This window comes from Cherax quadricarinatus, chromosome 93, assembly GCF_038502225.1.
Source record: "Cherax quadricarinatus isolate ZL_2023a chromosome 93, ASM3850222v1, whole genome shotgun sequence".
Classification (NCBI taxonomy): domain Eukaryota; kingdom Metazoa; phylum Arthropoda; class Malacostraca; order Decapoda; family Parastacidae; genus Cherax; species Cherax quadricarinatus.
Window position 1 is genome coordinate 5,613,536 of NC_091384.1, and position 21,550 is coordinate 5,635,085.

At 39.7% G+C, this 21,550-nt stretch overlaps 1 protein-coding gene across 1 annotated transcript in view; it reads right to left on the reverse strand.

Annotated features, from left to right (window-relative positions):
• The window catches only part of LOC138855409 (tyrosine-protein phosphatase Lar-like), a 1,956,413-nt gene extending 1,939,215 nt beyond the window's left edge, over positions 1-17,198 (reverse strand). The window contains exon 1 of the mRNA XM_070104642.1: positions 17,047-17,198. Coding sequence (XP_069960743.1) covers positions 17,047-17,066 — 20 coding nt within the window. The 5' untranslated portion in view covers positions 17,067-17,198. The remainder of the gene's footprint in view (positions 1-17,046) is intronic.
• Between the last annotated feature and the right edge of the window lie 4,352 nt (positions 17,199-21,550).

The following is a 21,550-nucleotide window of genomic DNA, read 5'->3' on the forward strand; positions in this document are numbered from 1 at the left end:
TTTCAGCTGATTTCCTCTATTCTGTTTATTACAATATACAGTACACTACTGTATAAACATTTAAAAATGTACCAGAAATGTTATAAACAGTGCAAAGGTGACATTAAAACAATATCAAAGATGGTTGGCAAAAATCCACTATAATTATAGTATGCTCCTCACTTAGTGACGAATTCGTGTAACGACGTGGTCTTAGGAACGGAACTCCGTTGCTAAATGAGGAGAGGCTGTATTTCTTGACTAGCTGAGCTATGTGGACCATGCGCAGCAATCAACAGCCTGAATGACCAGGTCATCAACCAGGAGACCTGGTCAGGGACCAGGTTACAGGACCCCAGAAACCATCACTAAATAAGATGGGAAGGATTACGTCATCTGATGTTTTAAAAGACGTAGCATTGCATTAGATGCAACTTGATTTTATAAATTTTTATCAAAATCTGATACGCTATACTGTGCCACCATCTAGTGTATGATATTTTACAATGTTTATATAATACTTATTACAGATGATGGTTCTTCCAGAAAACTAATACAGATACTCCTCACTTAACCACTGAGTTCCATTCCTAAGAGTAGGTCAGTAAGTAAATTAGTCGTTAAGCAAGGAGAATACTGTACAGTGGAACCTCCACTTGTGAGCGCATCCACGTGAGAGTTTTTCCAAATATGAGCAGTTGATCAGTCGATCTTGTGGAACTCAGTGTTCATCAAGAACTGCAAGAAACCCCTTTCACGTGCACTAACTATTCTACGGAGAAGGAGCATGGACATGGGGGGGCTGAGTTCATCCCACAGCTACTAAAAACAACAGGCTGTCTTGAAGAAGGCACTGGACAGGCGCCTAAAGTCAGTGCCTGACCAGCCGGGTTGTGGTTCGTATGTCAGTTTGCACGAGGCCAGAAGTAATAGCCTGGTTGATCAGATCCTGATCCACCACAAGGCCTGGTCTCAGACCGAGCCACGGGGGTGTTGACCCCCGAAACCCTCTCCAGGTAACAGATATAGCCCCATTCCACAAGGCTGTAAGTAGAACAACTGCAAAGAATTATAGACCAATTGCACTAATGTCCCACATCATAAAAATCTTTAAAAGGGTTCTATGGAGCAAAATTATCAACCACTTGGATACCCATCAACAGCACACACCAGGGCTACTGGAGCACTATGAAATGTCTTGGATGCACTAGACAACAATCAAAATGTAGATGTAGTACAGTGGTACCTTGACTTATGAGGGTCCCAACTTAAGAGTTTTCCCGAGTTACGAGCCGTCACTCGGTTGATAGTGGTGGGTGGAGTAGTGATAATGGTGGGTGTAGTAGAGATGGAGGTGGGTGGAGCAGTGAAGGTGGTGCGTGGAGTAGAGATGGTGGTGGGTGAAGTAGGGAGGGTGGTGGGTGTAGTAGAGATGGTGGTGGGTGGAGTAGAGATGGTGGTGGGTGGAGTAGAGATGGTGGTGGGTGGAGTATACAATATTTCTTATTTATAAATACATTTTTCTTATTTAAAAAAGTAACAAAAAATTGAGGTGGTTTTTGGGGGTGGAACGAATTAATGGCATTTCAATTAACTTCAATGAGGAAAATTTATTTGATATACGAGCAAATTGAGTTATGAGCTCGGTCATGGAACGAATTAGATGCGTAAGTCAAGGTGCCACTGTATATGCAGACTTTGCAAAAGCCTTTGACAAGTGTGGTCATGATGTAATAGTACACAAAATGTGTGATAATGGAATAACAAGAAAAGTTGGTAGATGGATCTATAACTTCCTAACAAATAGAACACAAAGAATACAACAAAATACAACAGAGTAAAGTCAGAGATGGTTACAGTGAAAACCTCTGTTCCACAAGGTACAGTACTTGCTCCGATCCTTTTCCTTGTCCTCATATCTGACATAGAGATGTAAGCCACTGTACCGTGCCCTCCTTTGTTGACGATAGCAGAATTTGCATGTCATCCATTGAGGACACTGCAAATCTCCAAGCGGACTTAGCCAAGTCTTTAACCCTTTCAGGGTCCAAGGCCAAAATCTGAAGTGGTGCTCCAGTGTCCAAGAAATTTTGAAAAAAAAAAAAAAAAAAAAAAAAAAAAAAAAAAAAAAAAAAAAAAAAATCTTACAGAATTAAAGAGTATATTTTTGTGAAGGTAATAAGACAAAAAAAAAAATTTCTGATCAGTACTTACCGAGATACAGTGCCGAGAAGTTTACCCAAAATGACAAGGTGGCGGCAACATCGACGATTTCCACATAATGCATTACTTTACTTAACGTTTTTTATAGTTTTTTTTTTCTTTTTTAATTTTTTCTTTTCCTACTAACATTTGGGGCCTGAGAGACCAATACTGTATATAATGTATATATATATAAACTCACTTTATTGAACACAGTAACTGCACTAAAGTTATTATCATAATATTGTTTACCACTTTTGTTTATTACAGTAAACATACACAAATCTTGTATAATACTAATGTTTTATCATATATTTACATATTTACAATCACTGGACATGGTTTTAGAACTGCTGGAGCTTGTGGAACTCCTTGAAACAAGGCACCATGCACAGAGGTACCTTACATTCCTTGCACATAAACCGAGTGTCTTTGCTCCTTTGTTGCCGTCGTTTTGTTTGTTCACAGACAATGCATCTCTTCTGAGCAAATTTCTTCTGAATTGAAGGAAGCTGTATTATGAAATGATCACCTTCCCTCCTCAAACGCTTGGGTATATACTGAGGAATTCGAGGACCTTGTTGTATAGCAGGTGTTGTTACCTGGTACTTCATTATGAGTTGTCTGACAACAGACAAACAAAATTCACCATACGGTGGTCTGTTGCCAGTCTTCATTTGGTACATATTATATGCATTGAGCATTGAAATGTCCATGAGATGGAAGAAAAGTTTCATGTACCACTTGTAACTCTTACGAACACAATCAACAAAGCCAATTTGCATGTCACATTTGTCAACGAAGCGCATGTTTTGTGTATAATCAATCACTGTCACTGGTTTTCGAAAATGTTCATTAGTCACTCGATCAACTTTGCCACTGTCTTGCATTTCATTACGGTGAATGGTTGTCAATAATGTGACATCTCGTTTGTCATGCCACCGTAATGCCATGATGTCATTGGCAGTAAACACCTGCACATCATCACCACGAGCACCTGCGTTGAACCTGGGCATATATTTACAATTAGAACGCACTGTGCCACACACATCTGTCTTGTTCACTCGCAAGAAATAACTGAGTAAAGGGCTTGTGTACCAGTTATCGATATATAATGTATGCCCCTTACCAAAATCAAGTGCCATCATACTTCTCACTATGTCACCTGAGATATCCAATAACATCTTGGTATCTTTCAATGTTTTACATCCAGTGTATACAACAATATCCAATACCAGGCCACTGTCACAGTCACAGAGTACAAATAGTTTTATACCAAAGCGTTTCCTCTTGCTCGGTATATACTGCTTGAATGACAGCCTACCTTTGAACAAAATCAAAGACTCGTCAATTACAAGATTCTTGAATGGATAAAAGTACATATTGAACTTTTTTTTGAGATATATAAAAACATTTCTAATCTTGTATAACCTGTCACTTCTGTCAGGCCTGGTTTTGTCACAGAAGTGCAACATACGTAACAGTAAGATAAACCTGTTCACTGGGATGATTTCACTGAAAACCGGGGTACAAATTAGCCGATCAGTGGACAAGTATGCTTTTATATTATGCTTATAGACATGAGGCATAAGTATTATTATTGCAAAAAGCAAATACATTTCTGCAACAGTCGTCTCTTTCCACCGGTGCAGTCTTGACTGTGGTGATATGATCGCATTTGCCATGGTGTAGTCAAAATACTTGTTACTTTCCCTGACAATAATTTCCATCAAGGGCTGGTCAAAGAATATTTCAAAAAATTCCAGTTCATTGGCCGTGGTTCCAAGGGGACAAGTAGGTAGAATTCCACTTTGAGAGTCATCAAAGTGGTGGGGCTTGGGAAAAAATTGGGATTTTGCTGCCAATCCCAGATACGGTTTGCTGGTGGATACTGGACATCATAGGCTGGTTGTGCTGGTAGTTGTGGTTGTGGTGGGCTGGTGGCTGACGATCCTTGAACTGAGGAGTCAGCAGCGTGGGTCCCAGCCTGGGCTGGTGAGTCACACCTGGCCGTGGCACTACCATCACCACTACCACCATCTACTGATGCCTTTGGTCTATCCATGCCAAGTGTAGCCACATCATACTCACTTTCACTGTCTATTCCTGGTGTAGGGCCACGCGATGTACTCCTTCCCCTGGGCACTGCATAGGGTACACTACCCGAGCGCATGCAGCAGCATATATACTGACGCTTCACTGGTGAATATGTTTCCTCACTATCACTACTCGAATGATCGTCAAGAGCAATAAAATCACAATCCACGTCACTATCATCATCATTACTGAAGTCAGAGGCCTGGCCACGCGAAAATCATAGTTTTCTCTTGCGATGAGGTACAACTGACCGTGACTGAGGAGTGCCCACACCAGAGGTAGAAGGTTGAGGATCGTCAGGGTTTTCTGCACTATTATTGATATCCTGGTCATTCCTTTCGGTGACTAACTGATCAAAGCCAAAGAATTCGTCTTGATTTCCACTTCCATCAGAGTTAGAACTATCAGATAGGAAGAGAAGAGTCCCAATTTTCCTTGGAGTGAGAGCTGCCTTGCGACGAGGCATGGTGAACAAAGGTAACTAAGGCAGCGTTCCGACAGTGCCATACGAGCGCCTAGAATTTTTGTTTATGTCACACACCCACCACGCAGACCCGTTCTCTCACATGTAGGCCTATGAGCGTTTTCGCGCTAAATTTGACGCCGCTATGGCATAGATTACGGACCCTGAACGTGAAGCCGTAGATCTACGGGACGGACCCTGAAAGGGTTAAATGGGCATCAGAAAAAAACGAAGTTCAATGAGGAAAAATTTTAATTACCCTGCTATGGAAAACTTTAGGAAATAAAAACTGTATTGGAGTATAACACAAATTCCAATCACACAATAGAGTGAAAAACTAATGTGAAGGACCTGGGAGTGGTAATGTCAGAGAATGCATTTCTGCAGACCAGAAATGCAAATATTATACTAGTCCAACACAATCTTCAATAACATCAAGAACATCTCGAGATTTACCTACAATGTCAGATAACTAAGTAAACACTATGGTGACATCACTACACTCCTAGTAACTAACTGGTAACCCAACTCACTATGCTAACAAAAACCCTGCCTAAACAATGATACTATAGAAATCTACAACGTAACTAGGTTAAAGCAAATTTAGAAAGACCAAAGAAACTATACCAAGATCAAAAGAACATCATATTTAAATCCCTGATGCAATAAGTTAACCCAGGAATTAACCCAACCATCAAAACAAAAAATTTCCTTGTTCAAGTTATACACCTACCATCCGACTTACGACCTGCTCGACTTACAACCACTCGACTTATGACCATGTTTTTTATGCCAAATTTCTGGGAAATAAACAACTATTTGTGTTGTACACAGTGTGTATCCTAAACCTTACAGTATAAAATACACTACTAACAGCATAAAAAGTAAAGTAAAACATGAAATACCAAAATAAAACAATAAAATAAAGTCATTACAAAAATGTTATGTTGATATTCAGTAGTAAAGTTCGACTTACGACTATTTTGACTTACGACCGGTTTCTCAGAACCGAACTCGGTCATAAGTCGGACGGTAGGTGTACATTATCTAAGTGATAGTTTTCAAAGCTTCCCTTCCCTATCTCCAACTAATTCTACAGATGAAACTTCCGTAATAAATTTGCTAAGAAAACAAAATAAAAAACAAAGACAATATGCATTGACTCACAAAATCTTAACAACACAATAAGACTCACTTGTCATGGGTTCAAACCTCACTTGTTCCAGGGTTTATAATATACATTCTTTGGGCCTTCAGTCAATTTTATGTCTTATGCAGTAATACTAAAATTTAGATTGGTACTGAATCTGCATTTGTATCTGACTAACATTAATACCTTTCACATATGTTATCGTGAATTGTCTTATTAAAACTTTAAATAATTTGTCCATGCAAAAATTTCACTAGTAGTTATATGTTGTAAGTACGTAGCTGCAAGTTATTTTAAGGCCCAAAATGCTCGGCATACACAAATAACCTGAACATAGGGAGACAAACTTATTTATGATGTTTCAATCTGGACCATTAATTAGTCCAAGTTGGATTAATTAATAGTCTAGATTGAAACATCTTCATAAATTTCAGTCACCTATGTGTGGATTATTTGTGTATTGTTTCAGTCATGGTATGCCACCTTTTTATTCTTTATGCTCTGCATAACCATAAATTTTCTATAAGTGTGTCAATAATATAACTTTTTCTGTACAAATTATAAACTATTCTTTGTAGAAATAAAGCTTATTTTATTTATTTTTATACAAGAAAAGCTGTTCATATGTTATCACCTATCACTGCAACATTTTTAAACAAGATCTAGAAAACAAAATTTTACCCCCACGATATTGGAAAAAAAATTCCCGTCCACATCTAGAGAGAAACTAACGTTTTGGGTGACACAGTAGCTTGGCATTATGGTGCACTGTATATAGCCTCCCATGCTGCCAGCTGCCTCATAGACTCGTACAAGGCAGCTGGCACCATTCTCTCGCCAGCATTCATCAGTCCATTTTTTGTTTTATCATTTCCTGCTATTAACTATGGAACCAAAAAGAAATATTAGTGAAGGTGAAGGTGCCGAGATGAAAAATGCAGGAAACTATGCATTTTTTAAATAAGTAAATGATAGAGATGCTTCAAGGTGATGCTAGGGTCATGGATATCGTGTGTGGTTTTGATGTTAGATGACAAACAATTCATGTGCCATGAACAACCATAACTGTAGCCTACAGAAATGAACATCAACAAGGTCAACACAGGTGAAGAAGACCAAAAAGTTATTAAATGTAAGGACTGAGCGCTAAACACTAAGAAAGGGGTAATAATGTCGGTAGAATTACTGACAATACGTTAGGTAAAAGGACACATGTGCAACTAATGTGGCATTTTATTATAGCAATGTTTCACCCTCCAGGAGCTTTCCAACAACAAAGGTGCTTTACCTAATGCTCCATCATCAGTGAAAAAAACAAATCTTACTGTAAAACACTTTGTGACAAGGACAGTAAGCCTATACATGAGGGTTATTTTTATTTTTGATGGTTCAACAGTTTTAGAATACACAGCCATATGCATTATATAATATTTAGGAAAATTGGGTGTCGGCCACACTACTTGCAAATATTCCTGCCAAATATTCTGGCAAGACAGTGACCTAGTAGGTGATGATGTAAGTGTTTCTTCTGTTTTGGGTCACTCTGCCTTGGCGGGAAATGACCGATGTTTAAAAAAAAAATGAGGCCACGGAATGGGTGGGGTATGTATGAACCCAGGGCAAATGAGTCCATGGGTTCAAACCCCACCTGTTCCACGGTTTGTTTGTAATCGTGTTATTACACTATCATGAGCCATGGTAGCAATGAGCTGAGAGGATTACCCTGGAAGAAAATATCATGCAGAAACTCATCAAGCAAGAGAAAAGTCACCTGGCATTAAGGTAGCAAAGGACTACTTCAACTTACTTCTTTGCAGTAATGCATAAAGTGATTTCTAAGCGAAAGACAATAGAGCCTCTCGCTGAGCGACGTACTCGTTTATTGGCGCCTTGGACTTACAACGGGCTCTCTGGCCAGTATTCGTACCTAAATAATGTATATTAGAGCTGATTTTCTCTATTCTGTTTGTTTCAATATACAGTACACTACTATATAAACATTTAAAAATATACCAGAAATGTTATAAATGGTGCAAAGGTGACATTAAAACAATATCAAAGATGATTGGCACAAACTCACTACCATTATAGTATGCTCCTCACTTAGCGACGAATTCTTTTAATGACGTGGTCTCAGGAACAAAACTCCGTCGTTAAGTGAGGAGAGGCTGTATTTATCACTTCCAGAATCCTCATGCTTCAAAATGTAAAGACAAAAGCTACTTTGTTTGTAGAGTGGTTCAAACATTATTTTATTCCTTCAGTTAAGATGTGCCTAGCAAGAAAGAGCCTTTCATTCAAGATTCTCCTTGCTCTTGATAATTACTGTTGCCATCTGCAAGGATCCCAACGGAAATAAGTCACTTTGTCTGGCTTTTTAGGGTTATCCTAGGTAATTTACACTATGATAATTGTACTTGTATGTACCTATACCTGAATAAACTTACAAATTTTGAAGTCTGTGGACCCATATGTGAAGTTCATATCTTTTTCACCAAATATAACATGCATGGTACAACCACTGAATTGAGGAGTAAGAGATTTAAGTGCCACTACACATACAGGGTGGTAGAGAAACTTAACCCTTAAACGGTCCAAATGTATATACAGTGGACCCCCGCTTAACGATCACCTCCAAATGCGACCAATTATGTAAGTGTATTTATGTTAGTGCATTTGTACGTGTATGTTTAGGGGTCTGAAATGGACTAATCTACTTCACAATATTCCTTATGGGAAAAAATTCGGTCAGTACTGGCACCTAAACATACTACTGGAATGAAAAAAGTTCGTTAAGCAGGGGTCCACTGTATACATTTTTTCAACATCTGAAAGTATGTAAAAAAATGTAGATCTTCTTTTTTGTTTTACATTTGAAAACATGTAAAAAAAACTTTTATCTACTTTTTTTTTTTGTTATATGTATTTGAAAATATATAAAAAAAAGTAGATCTACTTTTGGAGCACTATGAAGTTGAACGTCGATCTGTTTGGGCAGTTTAAGGGTTAAGTGGATTGCGAGAGATTTGGTATAAACTTAACAATGCAGATGTGATATCCTGCATAAAAATGGCATGGAATGATGTGCTCCAACCAACAATAAATACAGGCTGGAGAAAATTATGGGCTAGTGTGGTGAATAATTTCACAGACTTCCCTTCAATATAGAATTAGAACTAAGAACTGTTTATGTGGCAAGGAGTGTTAGGTGAGGAATTTGAAGATATGTAAGCAAAAGACATAAATGAATTCTTACAAAATGAATTCTTACAAACTGCAGAAGAAAAGTTGGAGAGAAGGAAAGCACATTACAGAAGAGAATGAGGAAGAAGAACCTGAAGCAAAACAGATGAGAATGAAAGACATATATAAGATGCTGTATACCACATGTAAAGTTGACTTTTTTTTTTTTTGAAAAGAGACCCTGATACATCTAGAAACACTACTGTTAAGCAGGTTCTAGATCAAGCAACAGTACCTTATCAACTGTGACTCAAGGCCTCGTAGACAATGCTCTCGCTTCACACTCTGAGAATCTCTGGTTCGATTCCCGGTAAGAATAGAAACACTGGGAGTGTTTCCTTCCACCTGTTGTCCTGTTCACCTAGCAAGTATGTACCTGGGTGTTAGTTGTGTGGGTCGCATCCTGAGGGACAAGATTGACGACCCCAATGGAAATAAGACAGACAGTCCCTCAATGACACACTGCCTTTCTTGGGTTACCCTGGGTGGCTAACCCTCCGCGTTTAAAAATCTGAACAAAATCTTATCTTAACTGTATTATGTATAAAGTACTGCAGGGTAAGACACAGCAGTGACACACGACAAAACACTTTAGGACTCTGGTAAGTAACAAGTGCTTCCACCTCAGTCCATAAATCACAGCCATCCACAGCCACAGCTATCCACCTTAGCCCAGTAGGGTTACAGCAACTCTTTCTCCACTGACATCTGGATTATGCAAGAGCAACCAAAATTTAAGGTTGGCAATTTTTTTTAAGTAACCTTTATAGCTGATCATACTTTATGTATGTACAGGATGTTTATTAATGCCACTACATTCAACCAGACCTAGTAGGATCATGTTAACCCTGTCCACACATGTATGGATCAACAAGTCACAATGCAAGATATCAAAACTATCATTTTGATGAACTAAGAAATTAAAACAAACATTCATCTGGCTTTTATGAAGGTGTCAACAATGCAACCCTATTTTTCCCCTGTTCTTCAATTAACATATGATTATACATCTAGTGCCAATTTCATAAACATAACCCACACAATAAGTGAGAAACTTAATGTGATCCTGACAGATTTATTATGCACAACAAAACCTGAAACATTATCTTCCATGCAATACTGTCCTTGTTCTTGTTCCATCCTTCAACTCTCATTTTTGTATCAATTCAGGTACCTAGTTTCATCCTTAACGTATCTCTAATTAAAAATTTTACTGAAATACTGAATACCTTCAATATCATATAACTAAGTACAGTGGACCCCCGGTTTGCGATGGCATCGGTATCTGATAAATCCGGTATTCGATACATTTTAACGCAAAAATTTTGCCTCGGTTCCCGTTAAAAAACCCTGTATACACGATTCGTCTGAGATGTCTCCACATGTGGCCTGAACTGCCCCGTGTGTTCCAGTGTTTACAAGCCAGCCAGTGTGTGCGCATCTAAGAATACATTCGGTACATTCCATATTATCTCAGTGTTTTTGGTGCTTGTTTCTGCAAAATAAGTCACCATGGGCCCCAAGAAAGCTTCTAGTGCCAACCCTTCGAGAAAAAGGGTGCTAATGACTATTGAAATGAAGAAAGAGATAACAGCAAAGTACGAAAGTGGAGTGCGTGTGTCGGAGCTGGCCAGGTTGTATACAAAACCCCAATCAACCATCGCTACTACAGTGACCAGGAAAACGGCAATCAAGGAAGCTGTTGTTGCAAAAGGTGCAACTGTGTTTACGAAACAGCGACCGCAAGCATCAGAAGATGTTGAGAGACTGTTATTGGTGTGGATAAATGAAAAACAGATAGCAGGAGATAGCATCTCTCAAGCGATCATTTGTGAAAAGGCTAGGCAGTTGCATGACGATTTGGTAAAGAAATTGCCTGCAACTAGTGGTGATGTGAGTGAATTTAAGGCCAGCAAAGGTTGGTTTAAAAGATTTAAGAATCGTAGTGGCATACATAGTGTGATTAGGCATGGTGAGGCTGCCAGTTTGGACCAAAAAGCAGCTGAAAAATATGTGAAGGAATTCAAGGATTACATAGACAGTGAAAACTTGAAACCTGAACAAGTGTTTAATTGCGACGAAACAGGCCTGTTTTGGAAGAAATTGCCAAGCAGGACCTGCATTACTGAGGAGGAAAAGGCACTCCCAGGACATAAGCCTATGAAAGACAGGCTTACTCTTCTGATGTGTGCCAATGCTAGTGGTGATTGCAAAGTGAAGCCTTTATTGGTGTATCACTCAGAAACTCCCAGAGTGTTCAGGCAAAAGAATATCCTCAAGGCTAATTTGTGTGTGCTGTGGAGGGCAAACACTAAAGGCATGGGTCACTAGGGACTTTTTCTATGACTGGTTACACCATGCATTTGCCCCCAATGTGAAAAATTACCTAATTGAAAAGAAATTAGACCTTAAGTGCCTCCTGGTATTAGACAATGCCCCTGGTCATCCTACAGACTTGGCAGAGCGACTTTCTGGGGACATGAGCTTCATTAAGGTCAAGTTTTTGCCTCCTAATACCACTCCTCTCCTGCAGCCCATGGACCAGCAGGTCATTTCCAACTTCAAGAAACTGTACACAAAAGCTATGCTTGAAAGGTGCTTTGAAGTGACAACAGACACTCGATTGACACTTTTAGAGTTTTGGAAGGATCACTTTAATATCCTCAGTTGTGTAAACCTTATAGGTAAGGCTTGGGAGGGAGTGACTAAGAGGACCTTGAACTCTGCTTGGAAAAAACTGTGGCCAGAATGTGTAGACAAAAGGGATTTTGAAGGGTTTGAAGCTAACCCTGGGAATCCTATGCCAGTTGAGGAATCCATTGTGGCATTGGGGAAGTCCTTGGGGTTGGAGGTTAGTGGGGAGGATTTGTTAGAGTTGGTGGAGGACAATGACGAACTAACCACTGATGAGCTGCTAGATCATCTTCAACAGCAAGAGGCCAGACCTGAGGAAACTGCTTTGGAGGAGGGGATAGAGAAATTGAAGAAGTTGCCTACTTCAAAGATTAAGGAAATGTATGCAAAGTGGCTTGAAGTGCAAACCTTTTTTGACGAAAATCACCCTCAGGCAGCTATTGCAAGCCGTGTTGGCAACCTGTACAATGACAATGGTGTGAACCACTTTAGGAAAGTCATAAAGGAACAAGAGGTACAGGTCTCTATGGACAGATATGTTGTGCGACAGAAGTCCAGTGACTCTCAAGCTGGTCCTAGTGGCATTAAAAGAAGAAGGGAAGTAACCCCGGAAAAGAACTTGCTACCTCAAGTCCTAATGGAAGGGGATTTCCCTTCTAAACAATAAGTTCGACACTCTCCCCTCCTCCCATCCCATCAATCATCACCAGATCTTCATTAAAGGTAAGTGTCATGTATTCTATTGTTAGTAGAGTACTACAAATTGTGCATGTCTTCTTCAGTTTGTGTGCATTAAACTTAATATTTCATGTGGTAAAATTTTTTTTTCATACTTTTGGGTGTCTTGCACGGATTAATTTGATTTCCATTATTTCTTATGGGAAAAATTGATTTGCTTTTCGATAATTTTGGTTTATGATGAGCTCTCAGGAACAAATTAATATCGCAAACCGGGGGTCCACCATATTCTCATTCTTATGTACTCTGTCTAAAAACTATAAGTTAGTGTCAAGGCTTACTGAAATGCCTTACATAAGAAGGGGTTTTCTATGTATTAGTTTATACATGTCAGTTACCTTAACTGTATACTGTACAGTGGAACCTTGGTACGCGAACTCAAGTCATTCCAGAAGGCTATTCGAGCGCCAATCTGTTTGAGTATCAAACAAGTTCTTCCCAACCAATTTTCTGTTTGGTTGGCTGTTATCACTAATCTTTGTAGGCCCCATACCTTTACTTTTGATATACCTTTGAAGAGTTTCAAGAATTTCACTACTCTCGTAGTCTGGCCATGGGCCAGGCTCGTCTGGTGCTTGCCTGGTCAACCAGGCTGTTGCTGCTGGAGGCCTACTGCCTCACATATGCATCACAGCCTGGTTGATCTGGCACCTGGTGAAGATACTTGTCCAGTTTCCTCTTGAAGGCTTCTACACTTGTTTCAACCGTGCTTTGGTGACTTACACGTTTGATTCAAAATTCAAAATTCCATGACTCACGAAATCGTAATGACACGATTGCAAACAAACCATACCCCGGCCGGGATTGTGGCTAGCTGGTCTAGTGGCTAACACGACGGTCTGGAGTTTTGAGACTCTCTGACCGCGGGTTCAATCCCGGCCGGGGTATGGCTTCAAAATTCCATGCAAATAAAAGGCCCTAAAACAGGAAACTCCCTAATACTATATGACGGAAAAAAGTTCTCAATTTGCCAACTGCTTTCAAAACTTGTTGAACACCTTATAAATCCAATGTAAATTCTGCAGAGATTAAGGACCCCAATGGAAATAAGTCACTTTGTCCCTTTTGGGTTATTTTAAATAATTTACAGACATGTTACTGCGTATGATAATTGTACTTATGCATACCAGCACCTAAACTTACTTTATATAAATGTTAGAATAAAATGTTAGAATGTTATATACAGTACTGTAAAACACTGCATAAAAATAATCTAAACTTAAACTTTATGTTTTTTTTCTGTTTTGTTTTACGGGACGGTCTGGGCAATGACCCCCGGAACGCCCTCCTGGTAGGCAGGGTTAGGGTAAGACTTCCTACTTTTCATGTATAAACTAAGAGCTGCCCTAAAATAAATAAAAACATGCACACACACACACACACATGCATGCACACACAAGTAGGGTCGAGTCCTGGCCTGCTGCAGTTTGGTAAATAATTTAAAATCACTCGTTTCATGATTTCATTGCCATGTAAACTCAGCATTGTAATCCTTATAGAGAATAAATTTTGAATTGAATTTGAATTGAATTGAATGTACATGTATATATGTATTTGAAAATTAGTTTTAGGTTACTTTTGGTCTGCCCAAAAAACGCTGCATAACCAAAGGCTTTCCATTACATAGGTAAAACAAGTCACTGAATTTTGTAACAAGTACACGATGTCCTTTACAAAAATAAAAAATTTTAATTTTTAACCTGTGTAAGTTCCACCTCCTTTAAGCATGGACCTTAATACTGGATGCAGTTTCTGCCCTGAGTTTTAAGAATTATATATATAATACACAGACATACCGGGCTGTGGGGGCATTGACCCCCGAAACCCTCTCCAGGTAAACTCCTTCAAAACATGTTTACACTATCATTTATTAAGTGTGCAATAACACTAGGCCTAAAAAAAGAGGCAAAAGTAAAAATTATTTTTTTTAGAAATCCCAAAAACCATATGAAGAGCAAAGACAAGCACTGAAAATAATAAATATGAGTATAACTGAAAAGCTTCACATTAGCGAAGTGCTCTAAAGAGAGCGCCGTATTAACGAGGTAGGCCTGTAAATTATCAATAATGAATGTTAATCCATGATTTGATCAAGTCCACTGTGTGGGCGAAACATCAATAAAGAATCGCATATCACTGCATTTGTGTCTTAATCCATAAACAGCAGAGGCAGATAGAAAATAAAACCTTTTTAACCCGTAAACGGTCCAAACGTATATACTATACGTTTTTTCAGCATTTGAAAGTATGTAAAAAAAGTAGATCTTCTTTTTGTTTTTTTACATTTGAAAATATGTAAAAAAAACTTTGATCTGCTTTTTTTTTTGTTATATTTGAAAATATGTAAAAAAAACGTAGATCTACTTTTGTAGCACTACACATGTGAACGTAGATCTGCTTGGACTGTTTACAGGTTAAGAAATTTTGTGGATATCCTAGTTAAGGCATTCAATCATAATAGGCTTTTTTTTTTTTTTTTGTAAATAATGACCACAGGTAGGTAATGAGGCTTGGTCCAAGAATAGGGTAGCACCAATTCCTTGGATGTAAAGCCCTTTACTGGGTCACTTGTAACACAGTGGTTAGTCCGCTGGGCTCACGCCTGGGAGATCAATGGTTCAAAGGACATTCTAAAAGTATACCAAACTGATTGGCTTTATTGGGTTGTCCTGGATTACTAACCCATCAAGGTTAATGTAGGTTATCCTGGGTTACTAACCTTTAAGTTAGATAATAAGTTTGGTTGGGTAAAATTACACAAGTTTAGGGTGATTACATAGTAGCCAATGCAAAAATCACGAACAAGCAATACAAGATGCAAAACAACCACAGGAGATGTTGAATGATAGCTCTAGGCCTAAAGCTATCATATAACTCACCCTGTTGTGGCCTGGTGGCTAAAGCTCCCGCTTCACACACGGAGGGCCCGGGTTCGATTCCCGGCGGGTGGAAACATTTCGACAAGTTTCCTTACACCTGTTGTCCTGTTCACCTAGCAGCAAATAGGTACCTGGGTGTTAGTCGACTGGTGTGGGTCGCATCCTGGGGGACAAGATTAAGGACCCCAATGGAAATAAGTTAGACAGTCCTCGATGACGCACTGACGTTCTTGGGTTATCCTGGGTGGCTAACCCTCCGGGGTTAAAAATCCGAACGAAATCTTATCTTATCTTATCTTAACAAGCCTGGCCCATGGCCAGGCTCTGAGAGTAGTTAAACTCTTTAAACTCTTCAAAGGTATAACCAAAAAAGGGTCAGAATTAGCGACTTATTTCCACTGGGGTCATTGTATTATTTGACTATTTGCACCGTTCTTGGTTAATATAAGTGACCTATGACTGGCAAGGTGTCCCGTGGCTCGGTTGGCAGAGCACTCGCCTCACAAACTGAGTGTCTGTGGTTCAATCCCCGGCATGGGTGGAAACGTTGGGCACGTTTCCTTACATCTGTTGTCACTGTTCACCTAGCAGCAAGTAGGCACCTGGGTGATAATCACCTTACAACTGCTGTCACTGTTCACCTCGTAATAAGTAGGTACCTTAGTGTTAAGTGACTGGTGTGGGTGGCATCCTGGGGGACAAGATTGAAGGACCACAATGGAAATATGACAGACAATCCTCGAAGATGTGCTGATTTTATTGGGTTATCCTGGCTGGATAACCCTCTCTATTGCAGGTTAAAAACCCCAATAAATCTTATCTTACCTCGAGTTACTAAACCTTCGAGGCTAATAAAGCTTATCCTTGGTTAACTTTTAAGGTTAATACTTACCCTGGCTTAATTACGCTTTGAGGTTAATAAATATTATCCCGGGTTAATAATGCTCTGAAGTTAATAAAGATAATCCCAGGTTAATAACCCTCTGAAGTTAATAAAGATAATCCCAGGTTAATAACCCTTCGAGGTTAATAAATATTATCCCGGGTTAATAACGCTCTGAGGTTAATAAATATTATCCCGGGTTAATAATGCTCTGAGGTTAATAAAGATAATCCCAGATTAACAACCCTCTGAAGTTAATAAAGATAATCCCAGGTTAACAACCCTCCGAGGTTAATAAAGATAATCCCAGGTTAATAACCCTCTGAAGTTAATAAAGATAATCCCAGGTTAACAACCCTCTGAAGTTAATAAAGATAATCCCAGGTTAACAACCCTCTGAAGTTAATAAAGATAATCCCAGGTTAACAACCCTCTGAGGTTAATAAAGATAATCCCAGGTTAATAACCCTCCGAGGTTAATAAAGATAATCCCAGGTTAATAACCCTCCTGGGTTAACAAAGATAATCCTGGGTTAATAACCCTCTGAAGTTAATAAAGATAATCCCAGGTTAACAACCCTCTGAAGTTAATAAAGATAATCCCAGGTTAATAACCCTCCTGGGTTAATAAAGATAATCCCAGGTTAATAACCCTCCTGGGTTAATAAAGATAATCCCAGGTTAATAACCCTCCTGGGTTAATAAAGATAATCCCAGGTTAAAAACTCCGGAACACAAAATCCTGGTTAAAACTCAGAATATAATTAACATTACTCACCATCCAGCAACTTGTATCATACATCAGAACACATACAACATCTTATTGTATCGCTGTATAGTCCCCAGTTGTATTAAAATACACCAGATGAGAGAAAAATACAGCAAAATGTTAAATATTAAGACGCACTCGCTAACACACTCAAACACACGCCACTAAACACATGTTTTAAATTAACACTCGTAAACATTACTCTCGTACTTCTTGTTAAATTGTTGTACTCTGGGCATTTACTCGTAATAATAATAATAATAATAATAATAATAATAATAATAATAATAATAATAATAATAACTTATTCTTGTGTCCTGTAGTTCGGTTGTTAGAGCACTCGGCTCATATACTGAGGTCCGGGGTTCGATCTCCGGTACGGGTGGAAAATATTAGGGACGTGTTTCCTTAAGACACCTGTTGTCCCTGTTCACCCATCAGTGTAAAATGGGTACTTGGGTGTTAGTGGACTGGTGTGGGTGGTATCCTGGGTGTTAGTGGACTGGTGTGGGTGGTATCCTGGGTGTTAGTGGACTGGTGTGGGTCACATCCTGGGTGTTAGTGGACTGGTGTGGGTCACATCCTGGGTGTTAGTGGACTGGTGTGGGTCACATCCTGGGTGTTAGTGGATTGGTGTGGGTCACATCCTGGGTGTTAGTGGATTGGTGTGGGTCACATCCTGGGTGTTAGTGGACTGGTATGGGTCGCATCCTGGGGACAAAATTGACCTAATTTGCCGGAAATGCTCTGCTTAACAAGGGGATTTCTAGTAGTATGTTATTCGCTTATTGTACTGACAGGTGAACAGGGACAAGGTAGGTTGATGGATATTGTGTTGTAATGGCTGGTGAGTTGACTCGTGTGTCCTGTCGTGCCCAGGGTTTAACCCGGGCACTTCAGTTGTATATACAACGAAACATACAATGAAAATTCAAGGACCCCAACGGAAATGTCTGACTTTTTTGGGGTTATTCTAGGTAACCTACACATATGCTGCTATGATTATTTATGTGTACCTGCACCTAAATATACTCCCCCCCCCCCATTAGAATAAAGTCACTGTTTGACTTTATTGCCTTATTTTACTCTAAATCTTCGCAATATAACATTGTTCCATGCCATTGCGAAATTATGTAACTCTAAAGTACTGGAGACCTGGAGAGAGAGAGTTTACCTGGAGAGAGTTCCGGGGGTCAACGCCCCCGCGGCCCGGTCTGTGACCAGGCTTCCTTGCAGGTTTTCCATAATAAAAGTCATGTTACCCTTTGTGTGACTTTCTTATATTATCCTAGGTAATTTGCATATATATTAGTAAATATATAAATAAATTTATTTGGGCATAGGTACACATAAATACAATTATCAGTGTAAATTACCCAAAAAAGTCAAACTTGTGTACCTGTACCTAAATGTTAATAAGTCATTGTGCCTTACTGTTCGGGGGTTATCCTAGGTAATTTACACATGTTAAATTGTGTATGATAATTGTACTTATGTACCTGTACCTAAATAATTTAATGGTCAGCAAAAGGAATAAGAATGTGCAAGTATATCCTAACATGAGCTCCGTTCTCTCTCTCACAATATTACGGTACATCAGCACAGACTCAACTATTTTGAGAATTTTCTCTACTGGAGAGGGAGCCTTGATGCGGAGATGAAGGTCTCTTGATCAAAAGAATTGGCGCTTCCCCTTTATCCTGCCTTGGATTAAACCTGACTATATGGTTCCTACTGGTTTAGAGCTTCTTCATTATTAATAATAAATACATTAAAGCATCCAGTGGTTATTGAGGTTACATGTTTCCACGACATGATATAAACAAAGAGAAGTATATATACATTGAGAGTTAATTTTAATATATATTTTTGGGATTATAGAATCATTATTATTATATGCAAATGGTACAAGAACAGTTTACAGCCCACACAGTCAATAAAGCATATAAGACGTAAGAGGAAGAAGAAGCAGGAGGAAGATAAAATCAAATTTGGTGGGATTTTTAACCCAGGATAGGGAAGGTTAGCCACCCAGGATAACCCAATAAAAATAAGTGTCCTTGGGAACTTATTTGTCTTATTTCCACTGGGGTCCTTTAATCTTGTTTCACAGGATGCGACCCTGAACAGTCGACTTAACACCCAGGCATCTACTTACTGCTAGGTGAACAGGGACAACAGGGGTCTTATGGAAACACATCCTAATGTTTCCACCCGTACCAGGGATCGAACCACAGACCTCAATGTGTGAGCTGAGTGCGGTAGCAATTGAGCTGCAGGGCATACACTCAACTTTTCTGCTCTTCCGATGATCAAACTCTGGTCTCTCAGTGTGTCAGCTGAGTAGACTAACACCCAGGTACCTATTTTACTGCTAGGTGAACATGGACAGCAGGTGTCATTAAGGAAATATGTCCTGTTTCTACACCAAGGTCTGAGATCGATCCCCGGACCTCAGTGTGATAGCAATCGAGCTACGGGATACCTTGTTCAAATCTGCAGGGCCAGATCCTAAATCTACACACTACCCAAAATTACATACTAGAGTGAGAGAGATGAGAGGAAATGCAAAATAAACCCAGTAAAAGACAGGGCCACCATGGACACAAAATACTGTACTCTCTTATTTGCCATTGCAGGGGTCGAGTCTCAGCTCCTTGTCATCTCTTATAACCTGCTGAATTTATTCACTCTTAGCCTTGTGGGCCCTGGCATACCATTCTTAAAGCTGTGTATAGAGCCTTCCTCATTCCTCATGCACTGTATAACCCCTATAAGTTTAGTGCTTTCCTCTGATTAATAATAATCCAACAGTGCGTCTAAGTCATTCCATTTCCTGACCACCCAAGGCTGAAGAAACACTTCCTGACATGATTGTGACTCGTTTCTTTAGGGCATGTGTATCCATTACCAACCTTTCAGTCCAACCTTGTCTACCACATTAAGTCCTCTAAGGATTTTATATGTCATTATTATGTCTCTCTTGGTTATTCTATATAACAATGTCTATATAACAATGTCTCTATAATCTCCTTATAGCCCTTTAACCTTAGCACTAGAGCTACTCTCACTGTATACCACTGCACTTTCTCCAGTTCCTTAGCAAGCATTATCAGGTAAGGATTCCATGTTGGTGCTGTAATATAAAGGGAAATGAATGATTCTTTGATATTTCTGAAGGCTACTCTTGGATTTGCCAAATGAGCATTCATTGTAGAGGATATTCTGTTGGTGTGTGCCAACAGTGATATGCTCAGCACTTTGTTCACCTTTAGGTCCTCCTCCTTGAGAGAGGTCTGCAGCCTCTGTTCCCAGACTTTATACTTGGTTTCCAGTCTTTGTTTCCAGACTGTAAACTTGGTTTCCAGTCTTTGTTTCCAGACTCTATACTTGGTGTCCAGTCTTTGTTTCCAGACTTTATACTCAGTTTCTAGTCTTCTTGCCCCTTTCCCAATCTTCATTACCTTGCATTTACCTGGAGAGAGTTCCGGGGGTCAACGCCCCCGCGGCCCGGTCTGTGACCAGGCCTCCTGGTGGATCAGAGCCTGATCAACCAGGTTGTTACTGCTGGCTGCACACAAACCAACGTACGAGCCACAGCCCGGCTGGTCAGGAACCAACTTTAGGTGCTTGTCCAGTGCCAGCTTGAAGACTGCCAGGGGTCTGTTGGTAATCCCCCTTATGTATGCTGGGAGGCAGCTGAACAGTCTCGGGCCCCTGACACTTATTGTATGGTCTCTTAACGTGCTAGTGACACCCCTGCTTTTCATTGGGGGGATGTTGCATCGTCTGCCAAGTCTTTTGCTTTCGTAGTGAGTGATTTTCGTGTGCAAGTTCGGTACTAGTCCCTCTAGGATTTTCCAGGTGTATATAATCATGTATCTCTCCCGCCTGCATTCCAGGGAGTACAGGTTCAGGAACCTCAAGCGCTCCCAGTAATTGAGGTGTTTTATCTCTGTTATGTGCGCTGTGAAGGTTCTCTGTACATTTTCTAGGTCCGCAATTTCACCTGCCTTGAAAGGTGCTGTTAGTGTGCAGCAATATTCCAGCCTAGATAGAACAAGTGACCTGAAGAGTGTCATCATGGGCTTGGCATCCCTAGTTTTGAAGGTTCTCATTATCCATCCTGTCATTTTTCTAGCAGATGTGATTGATACAATGTTATGGTCCTTGAAGGCGAGATCCTCCGACATGATCACTCCACTGGGGGTTGAATACAACTGGCCACTTCTCTGGCCAATCTTGTAGTTTGTCCAGGTCCATTTATTGCCTTTCCAGGTCCTCATTAGTTTTTATTCTCCTCATTAATTATTTCATCTAAAAATTGGGATGCATCTAACTCTACTTCTTTGGTACATATATCGTTCACACACACCAACAACAGTACTGGTCTTAATATTGTTCCTTGCAAAGCCCCATTTGTTAAACTTTCTCAGTCTGTTATCTTGTCTTGGACATTCACTTTATCTCCATCCCATAAAGAATTCTTTGATCCACTAGAACATTCCCTATC